The sequence below is a fragment of the Mustela nigripes genome, chromosome 13 (assembly GCF_022355385.1).
Source record: "Mustela nigripes isolate SB6536 chromosome 13, MUSNIG.SB6536, whole genome shotgun sequence".
In the NCBI taxonomy this organism is placed as follows: Eukaryota; Metazoa; Chordata; class Mammalia; order Carnivora; family Mustelidae; genus Mustela; species Mustela nigripes.
Window position 1 is genome coordinate 128164376 of NC_081569.1, and position 10564 is coordinate 128174939.

Here is a 10564-nt window from a genome sequence, read left to right on the forward strand (position 1 = left end):
TCCAAGTGGCAGGTGGAATTGCTATCATGTCAGGCCACAGCTGACAGAAGATAAAGGCGGTCGGAAAGGAGCCTTGAAGGGGCTGGAGAGCCAGTCAGCTATAAAATGATGTTTATTCAAACTACAAAGGAGAAGGAGGTGCTGTGCAGGGGGCTGAGGGCCCAGGACACAGGTGTGTGGAGAAACAGTGATGGGGAGGTCGCTGACCTTGCCGAAGGGAGGATTTCGTGTGACTGGTACCTGGCCCAGGAGAATCCACGTGACCCCCCGCCCTGTTTGGGTCCAGTGTTGGTGAGGTCACTGTCTTGACTGGCTGTTTTTCCTGTCCCAAACACCGGGAGCCCTCTGTGGCCATGCAGCCAGCGTGAACACTGCCACTGCCCAGTCTCCAGGATGGTTTTGCCCAGTTTCCCTCCTGTGTATCTTCTAAAGGGTCCTAGGTTAGGCAAGACCAGTCAGATTGAATTCTTACCAGAGTTTAAAACAACTGGTGCTATGAACCCTTCTTGATCCTGCTGACTTCCCTTGTCTGTTGGAAGACAGAACGGTTCAGCAGCCTTTGTCCTGTTAGTCACAAAAAGGTCACAAAATGTGCTTCTGTAGGCTCCTCCATTACAGTTAGATTTTCTTAACAGGTTGGGATGCTTCTTGAATTGCATCCTGACCCCAGTATCGCCTGCGGTATTTATTAAACTCTTAGGTTCATGGGCTACACCCCACACTGAGTCAGAATCAATTAGGGGCGGAGTCCATAAAATTTGCTGACTTTAACAGGTTCCCCCTGGTGATTCTGAGTGAGGTGAGTCCTTGGCCTATGATTCACAATTTGGCCAATTAACTAGCTTTTCAAAATAATTCTAGCCCCAGGGAAGACGCTTGGGCTCTGGAGTCCAGCCGTTGGTAGGGGACATTTGCCAGATGCTGCTAAGTGCCAGTGTTTCTGTATGTGTTCTCTCGAATGCTCTGATAAGGTGCCTCCTGTACCCATTATCCAGGTGAGAAAATGTGCCCCATTTGTAGGAAGGGGCACAACTTAACACAAGTGCAGTCAAGTCCGCAGTTGTTGTTTTTTTTTTTTTTTAGCTCTGTTATTGTTTTTAGTCCCCAAAATGCTATCAGTAAAATGGCAGTGGTAAAAACTCTTAACGGCCGTCGTCAGCACTGGGGATGTGAACTGTCACTGAACGTGTTATGGGACAGGTGATCTGCCCGATGTTTTGGGTTTTATTAAGGGGTTTGTGATCTCTGCTTCAGATTTTTTCAAGAAATCTAGACTTGGTTAACTCCCGAGCCAGGTATGAAAGGGCTCCTGTTTTGTCACTCTTCTGTGTGAGGAGCAGGAGTCTGTTAGGGGCCCCTAGGTTTGAGTCAAGCTACCGTCCAGGCTTTTTACCAAAAGGCATCTTTTTGGCCCCCAGGAGGCTGATCTAAAGCCAAACTAGATGCTAATTAGTTGAGTCCACCATTGTTTGGGTAATTCAAGCCCAGAGTGGCTTTCGGGGGTCTAAATGATCCCCATGGGTACTAGTTTTCTGCTTTGACTACAATGTTGTGGCCAAGTTAGGATTAGCCCGCAGGCCTCGCTGCCACCTAATAAGAGACAAAAATAGTTGAAGGAAATAGCTGTGCCTGCAGGGGGCCGAATGTCTGGGTTAGCAGGCGTGGACTCCCGAGGGATGCCGGACTCCTGAGGGGTGCCGGACGCCAGGGCCTGGCTGGTCCAGGACAGTGACCCTCCCATCTGGGGGTGGGGAAAGTTGCTTCTCTTGCCACGTGGCAGCTGGAACCCCATTTGAATACATCCCCGCTACTTGGTCAGTGCTCTGTAAACCTGCGTAGCGGAACCCGGGAATAGCAAGAACATTTGTGTCTTACTCTTTCTGGGAGAAGTAACAAGCCTTCCAGGAGGGATGCCTGACACACCAGCAGCTGTCTGGGGGGCAGGGCGTGGTGAACCCAGTGGCAAGACAGCAGCCAGAGGTGTAGACTCGAGCACCGGCTCCGCAGGTCAGTCTTTGATCCCAATCTCAGCTCTACTAAATGGCCATTGCCAGGTCTTGGGTATTACTGAAGAAACGCAAGATCTGGATTCTTAGGCAACAGAAAATGCTGATAGTATCTCTTCCCCACGGCTATGATGGAGGTTAAGCGAGCTGTGTACGGGTGTACACAGCATCTGGTACCTAGTGACTGCTCGGGAAGCAGGAGCCGTGAACCTGAGGCCCGCTCTGTTCAGCCACAGTGTGGGCAGCTTTCCACATCTCACAGCAGCACCCAGTGCTCATCTGTTCCTGCAAGAGGATTTCAGAGGCCACACGGAGAGGGGAGCCCAGGATGCCACCTCCACCAGCAGTAAGGTTTCTGGGCATTGTCCACCCCAGAGCATCGCCCCCGGCCCTGTCTTCCGACCGTGAGGAGAGCAGCAGCTTTGTACCAGTCCGCAGAGAGGAGTGCAGGAAGCGGCAGCCTTCCTTTATGCCTCGACCCTCAGCCAGAATGTAAACAAAACCTGTTTTTTCCCTCCTTTAACTCAGTGTCTTCAAGGGGACTCACAAGTACCAGCCACCCCATCAACAGAAGATGCCAGATGTGCGCGTTTTTTTAAATTACGTTTATTTAGCGTATGTACACATAAAAGAGAAATCGCCCTCTGATCCCACCCAGCAGAAAACATGCACAAACCCCAGCTATAAGTGGAGGGAAGGGGCCCCAGCCCCAAGTTAGTGGTTGGGATGGTGCAATCCTGGGAGTCCCATGCCCTAGTCAGGAGAGGGCTGGGCCGAGGGGGCGGAGAGCCCTCCCGTCGCCAGGCCTAAAACAAGCGCGCGCCGTAGCCGAAGGTCTGTTTGATGCCCTCGAAGTAGTACCGCTGCCAGCCCTGCCGCGTCCTCTCCTCCTCGGGGGCTGGCACGCCTCTGCCTTCCATGCACAGCTCAGTCTCTCCGTTCTTGTCCAGGAAGGTCAAGGTGATGGTGGCAAAGTGCCCTGGGGAAGGCAGAGAGGATCCAGGGTTTCCACCAAGACTTGAGATGAGGGGAAAAGAACGAGTTCCAGGGATAAGAGCCAAGGGCAAATCCGTATACTTACCTTCTGGCCAAGATTTAAACCTCCATTTCATCACAATCAGTTTCTCAGGGACCTAAAATAATTGAAGAGATCACTCTGAGCTGTGGACTCCCATGTCCCCGATCCTTTCTTTTTTTTTCTTTTTTTTTTTTTTTTAAAGATTTCATTTATTTATTTGACAGAGAGAGATCACAAGTAGGCAGAGAGGCAGGCAGAGAGAGAGGAAGGGAAGCAGGCTCCCTGCCGAGCGAGAGCCCGATGCAGGACTCGATCCCAGGACCCCAAGATCATGACCTGAGCCGAAGACAGTGGCTTAACCCACTGAGGCACCCAGGCGCCCTCCCCGATCCTTTCGTACGGAGTCTATCATCCATGTGATTCTACCACTTGGGCACAAAGTGGACAACCATGGAGTTGGCGGCTTCTGCCCCAATGCCAGCCCCACTTTTCCCTTACGCTGAAGTACAGTTGGGTCAGCTGTGCCCAGGGGACATTTCAGTGCTGCACATGGAAAGCCACCGCCCCGATATGTATGACCCCTCTTCCACAAAGGAACATTTCAAGAAGAACTAATTTTACTCCACTAAGGAAAAAAAATCAGAGGAAAGCAAGGAAATTTAACTACAACATTCTTTTGGAAATAAAAAATAAGTCTTTGCAAACTGGAGAGCTTAAATTTTACCTACAGAGCTGAAAAAAGAAGGGAACGATGTATTTCTCTCACCAGAGACTACCTCCTGGGTCTGGGGCTAGCAGGCACTCACCAGATCAGAGAACTCTCCAGAGACGTTGCCATCTACCAGGTGAAACTTCCCACCTTTGTCTGCTTCCAGCATTGCGGGAGCATGGGTAAAGGCCTGAACGAGCTGTGGAAACAAAGTAGGTGGAAGACAATGCCCCTCTCAGTGGGACCCAGGGACCAAGGTAGCTGACACCTGCACGCCTCAGCTCTCATTTCCAAAGGCACCACTTTGCCCAATGACCAGGTTCTATTCTGTTCCACTACAAAGGAACAGCCACTACTCAAGGCTTTGGCTTGAATAATGCTTTGTGAATCCAGGATGCCATTCCTTCAGATCCGTTCCCTTTCCTAACAAGAATGCATCCAGTGGTGCCCACTCACACCACCCAAAACTAGTACATGGGAGGAAAAAGAAGGCATGTCCACTTTGCTGAGTAGGCTGAACAGAAGGGTCTTTCCTTTGCCTCCACCTGTAGGAGGAAAACCTCAGAGCTCTGCTTTCCAGGACCTGCTTTGCACACAGAGGGGACGTGCCCACAACCCAAGTCACCCAGAACAGCAGATGCCCTGAGGCCTGAAGGACAGGATTATACTTACCTCTTGGGTGGTAAAGACTCTATAGAGCTCCTCTGGTGAGGTCAGGAAGGTTTCTCTAAGGGTGATCTTACAAGTGGGGATTTTGACACCAACAGGTCTGGCCTGGGTTTTTGAAGGAGCAGACTTAGCCTGTGGAGGCGGCAGTGAGAAAGGTTTAGAGGGATGGGGAAACCTGCAGGAACACAGCTTCCAGGACAGGCCTGTTACTCATCCTCACAGACATCTCTGCCTCTGGTGCTAAGTACCCCAGGGGCTTGGAGGGAATGTGTATGGATGGTTCAGTCAGGAGGGAGGCTTGCCCAGAACGTCGATTCCCACTGAAAACACCATCCCGGGTGAAGGAGGAGAGATACTCACTGAAAACCCCACTGACCAAAGGATGTGGCAAACCATGAGGTATTTCAGTGTAATTCTCAAAGAAAAAGTCTGTGCTTAAATAGCTGGAAGCAGCCACCTCCCCTCTGGGATTCCCTTCACTGTGCTGACGAAGGGCAGCAGACCAAGTGCTGAGCCTGAGCCGCACAGGTCCGCCTCCACAAAAATATTTGCTCACCCTGCAAATGTGAAATCGATCCTTTCCTGACAGGTGAATGTAGGGATCTAACCCTGGTACCTTCAGGAGACCTCCAGTGTCAAAGTAGGACAGAGCAGCACCCCAATTGGAAGGAATACCAAAGCCACATAAAAGGTAAATGCTACCCTGTGTTCATAACCTCCTAACTGGTATTAAATGCAGTCAGGAGACTCGGAAGCCCCCGATAGCTTCCATCTGCTCTAGGGGTCTGCTCTAAATGAATAAAAACCAGGTTAAAGAGGAACAAAACAACTACATACTGCGGACTCTGTGAAAAGCACCATGGGCAGATCATATGCCACTCTGGCTTGGAGGTTAAGGTCAGAGAGAAAAGCACATGGAAATACACGTACCTTGCGCTCCTCAGTTTTCAGTGCTGGCCGCCCGGTCGAGTCTACTGCCTCTCCGTTCATCGTAGGCAAGATCATGCCCTGTGTGAACTCTGAAAAGATAAAACCCCCACTCCTGGAAGTTATTTCTTAATAGATGAAATCTGGGGCTTCTTTAGAGTTTGACAAACATGGACACCTTACCCCAGAATGAGGTAACAACAGAGAAAGAGCCTATCTACTTCATGCCTTTCCCTTTGGTCTCTGCAAGACAGGCATCTGAGCATACGCTGTAGAATACACAATGTTAACTAGAGTTGTTTTGAACCCAATTCCACTAGAAGCATAACTTGTTAAATGCAGATGAGGTCTATCACGGATAGGAGTGAATGAATGCAGCAGCACTTGCAGTGACTTCAAGAGGAGGGCAAGATGCCCACGGATGCAGATTCAGTCCCCCTTCTCTGCTCTGCCTTACCTCTGTAGAGCAGCCACAACTAGTCACCGCACCACCAAAAGAGGTGTGACCTTCTACGCTGGTTCCCTTGGACAGCCACACTACGTACTCCCAACATCAAAATCAGAACATACGGGCAGAACTGAAATTCTAAGGGGGAGAGCTAACTGCTGCCTAATGACCCCCAGGGGTCCCTGGAGAATGCGTATCAAAGACAGTCCAGGACTGTGCTCAAGGAGCGAGTCTGGGGATGCCAAGTCTAGGTCAGCACTGTCCAACAGACATACAAGGTCAGCCTCACACAGAATTTTACATTTGCCAGTAGCCACATTACAGCATTAAAACGAGTGAAATTAATTTTGACAGTATATTTAACCCAGTCCTCTGCTATCCAAATTATCATTTCAAGGTTATCAATATAAAAAAAGCTATTGATCATTCACATTCTTTTTTTGGGTACCAGGTTTTCAAAACCCACTGTATTTTATACTCAGGGCACAACTCCATTTGGACTAGCCACATTTTAAGAGCTCAACAGTCAATATATTGGACAACCCATCTGTAGATCTTTCCCCTTATTGAGGTTATAGACGGACTCTGAGATGAATAAGCCCCCTCCCCCCAAATCTTTATTCATTTGGCAAAGAAAGGATTGTCAGGCCCCTTCATCAGCAGTCTGATGGCCGGGGGTTGTGGAGGCACTACCTCCTCAAGGTATAGAGAACTACTCAAGGGATACCTGTTTTGAGGGTGCTGATGTAAATTCCCATTGCTTCTCTTAGAAGTTTCACCCCTTCTTCCTTCATTAAGGCCACGAGATTTGTGTCAGGCTCATCTTTGGCAAGGCTCACACTAATCTGAGTGAAAGATCAGAAGTAGGTGGTAAATAACGTGCGGGGGACCCACAGCATGGAGTGCGGGTGCTGAGCAATCAGGGAACTGCTGGCATTTCCACGGGAAATGTGTGAGGGCTGGGGTATTTTTTCCAATCCCCATGAGTATTCCTTCTCAGGTTCTCTCTGTCAAAGCCATGGTGGCTAAGTCAGAACCCAAGTGACTAGCTAAAAACAGAGGAATTAAATGAGCACGAGCTGTGCTGGCAGCTCCCAATGGCACCACAGACCTAGGAAATCAGCTGCAGACTGAGGTTCTGAATGCTGGGACTCAGCCTGGGCTTTAATCTTGAATGACAGTTCATTTTTCTCCTCTGGGAAACGAGGATGTGGAAGACTCAGAAGAGGAATTAGGAAGCACAAACCTCTACTTCATCCACACTGTTTTCATCAGACAAATTGGGGATCTCCACATGTCCCTTGTACTGCACTCCAGACTTAGAGGTACCTGTCAAAAGCAATGCCAGGTCATTAGTCTCTCCTGCAGGCAAAGTCTACTCTGGGGTTCTAACTACTCCTCTGTTTATGCTTCTTTTGAACTACCGAACTGACCCTCTTTATTCTGAGAATGCCAGATGCAATCAACCCTCCCCCCACTTCCTCAGAAGAAATGTCTTTCCTCATTAAATCTGTTGAGATCAACCGTGTTATTACTGTATGGGACTGGGAGCTATACGGATGTGGTGCTAGCGTGAATTTTGCCAGGGAGCATTCGGGTCAATGATCAAGGCAGTCAGTTCTGCTAAGATGCTTGTTCTGAAAATAGAAGTTTGCTTCAATGCGACTAACATATTAGGGGACAATCTGATCACAGCATGAATTTCATGCTTGCTAATACAGGATTTCTTCGTAAGAAACACTAGGTGAACACACAAAACCACACCCGGCTGAAAGGATCTGCACAGGAATACACAAGACACACACTTTCCAAATACTCATCTACTAGCAACCTCAGGGGCCCATGTCTTACAAGCCAGGCCACCCACGCTGGTGTCATCATGCCCCCTCTGATTTCAGCTGACCCTCCTTCCACCAATTCACTATAACCCGCCTGCTGTAAACCTTCTGATGACCACTCATACAAGTGAACTTCAGGTCTTTGTCAAGGTAAAGCAACATGTTTACTGTATTTTTACTGTATTTCTTCCCATCTAACGTGTAGAGCTGTGCTATCATTTTTTACATTCCTACGTTTAAAAAAACGTGTCACCGATGAAGGTTTTAGGTGTTGTGTGTCCTGTCCCTAACCCTATCTTCCCTATAAGCCCTGTGGTTTTGGTTGAGCAATTTTACACAGTACGGTAATCTCTAGAACACATGGGTGACGTTATGGCAGATTCAAAATTAACCAGCAAGTCGTTTATCTTCACTTCTCTCGACCTCAGCATCTCAATCTATACAAAGAGCTCTGGGCAAGAGGACATCTAAGGGTCCTTTCAGACTACAATACTTCAGTAGTAGTTTTTTTAAAGTCACAAACAGATAGATTTACTTTCCTCCCTCTTTATTACCATTTACTTGAGAAATGCTCATTGAAACTTAAATCTATTTTAAGCTTTGCCCCTACATGTACTCCTTGAGCTTTACTGCCTTTTAAAATTCAGCCTCCCAACTATCGGGATCATCTAGGTGGGGCACACACATGGCTTTAATTCTCTGCCAATATCTTCACAGGAGGAACATAAATTAGAAAATAAAACTGCCCCAAATTACAGTCACCCACAAACTTCATCAGCACGGTAGTTGAAACTGATAGATTCACACTGGAGAAAGTAAGAAAAGATCAAGACTAAAAGAATCCCCCTTCCCATCTTTAAATCAACCACCCAAGAGATAAAAGCCAGTCTGAGAAATAGGACCTTATGTAAACTGTCCTAATATATGTGGCCCAAAGATTCGGTGGCCCAACCGCCTCACAGGTGGGGACTTGTGAGACACATCCCCCTCTTTCCCTCAGAAAGGAAATACATTTAGTGTCCCAAAGCAGCAGAGAAATTCTGGCACCCAGGACTGACTGCTAAGGACCTCCAAAGCAGCACCATCTCCCTGGCAGAGTTCCTAACTTCCCCCCAACTGTTCTCCCTGGCTCCCAAAGAGGTCAACCAAAATGCGGTTAACGTTTATCCTAACAGCCTGGCATAGACTTACCTGTCCAGTTTAGTTTGATGCTCCACTCATAAAAGAAAATCAGTTTGCCTTTGCGATTGTTAATGGATGCCTCTCCATCAAGCTTATTCACTTCCGTCACCTCACATCTGCCTTCCTCATTTTGCACCCGCACTGCCAGGAACAGGGTTTTCAGCTTATCCGTGGACCAATTTGAAGCATCCCTCTCTGTCCTGCAAAACAGACATAAAGCTATGGACCAGGAGCCGCATGACACATGCTTGCTCTGTGCAAGAGAATCCAAGGCTGAAAGAGGTCTGGCAAGAAGTTTGAAAAGATCAGTCCCACTCCAGGACATCCACCCATTTAGGAAGGCAAGGAATCCCATATTGTCAATAAAGACAACAGCTGTGTGGAATGGTTGCAAGTCAAATGGAAAATTATGCTTTCCTTTCTCAGCATGATGGTGCTAGGGTCAGTATCTGACACTTAAAACATGGCGCCCCCGTTTGACCAAATGGAAAACTGTGACCATCCTGCTGAGGTCAGGAGTACAAGAGTGGGCCACAGAATGCAGTATTTAGCTAACAAGTCCAGGAAGTAATAAACTGATCATCTTGACCTCATTAGCACAGTGTTCTGACCTGTCAAATTCAAGCTGTGCCAAAATTGCTCAAAATCCCCTAAACATTTTGTGTCCTCTAGACGGCCATGAAAACAATGTAAGTCAGGGCTTCAAAACACAAAAATCAGATCAAACGCCGGCAGGCTGAGATATAAAGAAGAAAAATCATTCTGTCTCCCGAGGTACTAACTAGTAGAGAAACCGAGAAACCAGAAGCCAAAAGAACTGCAACAAAGTAAAAATACAGTAAAGACAGTGTGAACAAAGTTCAGTGCAGTGAACAGATAAGAAATAGTACTTTTAATTTCATAAAGGAGAAGAGGCTTTGAAAAGTGGTTACGTTATAAAACCACGATTGCCGGGCAACCAGGGGCAGTCCCGGGAGTTACAACACAACCAAATGAATAGTTCCGGGTGAGAGGCCACGGCATCTTCAGCATCACTGAGCTCTCGGCACCTGCAGAACACGTTCCAAACCTTTGCCCTCTAGACTGAGGCAGCGGTCCCCTACGGCTGACTCCGAATCTCACCCGTAAACCGCAGAAGAGCAATTCCAAACCCGCAGCCCCGAGCCTAACCCAGCGTCTCCCCCACACAATCCACGGCAGTGTGGGTCTCGCTGGTTCCTCCGGCCACGTGTGGGAAGCATGTCCCCGCTGAGGCTGGATGCATCGGCTAGGAGGTTATGTGCTCGCATCTCTGGAACCCCTCCTCTGGGTGCAGCCCTCCCTGTCGCCCCCTTGCCCTCCAAACACAGAAACAGAGGCAGGTGGTGGTGTGTGGAGGGACCTGGGACTAGGGACCCCTGCCAGAAGAAGAACCCCGCCCCATCTCCCGGCAGGGCTGCCCCGGGCCTTAGCTTTGTTCCGACCGAGGTTCCAGGGACCCGCAACCCCGGCCGGGCCGAGCGCTCCCGCGGCCTGGCCCGCTGGCCCTCACCAGTGCCAGTTGTTGACGTTGGTCGCGTCCGCCCGCTCCTCCACGATCCAGCGTGGGTCACCCTCACCCCACTTGGCCATCGGCTCTCCTGTCGCACCGCCACCAACTCCCGAGCAGCCACAGCCACAGCCTCAGGACCGCCTGGTTCCAGCCGCCGGCAGCGCCTGGAAACTACTAGAAGCGGCCGCAGAACCTCCTGGCTTGCTTTTCCCTCCACCCCCCGCCCCTCCCCGCCT

The 10564-nt window shown here is 49.2% G+C and overlaps 1 protein-coding gene across 1 annotated transcript; it reads right to left on the bottom strand.

Moving 5' to 3' along the window:
• Positions 1 to 2590: 2590 nt before the first annotated feature.
• Positions 2591 to 10534, bottom strand: AHSA1 (activator of HSP90 ATPase activity 1). Its single transcript, XM_059373643.1, has 9 exons — positions 10329 to 10534; positions 8807 to 8997; positions 7024 to 7106; positions 6505 to 6622; positions 5333 to 5421; positions 4406 to 4534; positions 3831 to 3932; positions 3088 to 3139; positions 2591 to 2985 (listed from the first exon to the last, which is right to left on the bottom strand). The coding sequence occupies exons 1-9, from the start codon at positions 10406 to 10408 to the stop codon at positions 2813 to 2815; spliced, it is 1017 nt and encodes a 338-aa protein (XP_059229626.1). The 5' UTR covers positions 10409 to 10534; the 3' UTR covers positions 2591 to 2812.
• Between the last annotated feature and the right edge of the window lie 30 nt (positions 10535 to 10564).

Coding starts and splice junctions, on each gene's coding strand:
- AHSA1 (XM_059373643.1), bottom strand. CDS start 10,408: ATGGCCAAGTGGGGTGAGGGTGACCCACGCTGGATCGTGGAGGAGCGG. Junction 5,422..6,504: donor CATCAGCACCCTCAAAACAG/GTATCCCTTGAG, acceptor TTATCTTTTCAG/AGTTCACACAGGGCATGATC. Junction 3,933..4,405: donor GAGTCTTTACCACCCAAGAG/GTAAGTATAATC, acceptor TTGTTTCCACAG/CTCGTTCAGGCCTTTACCCA.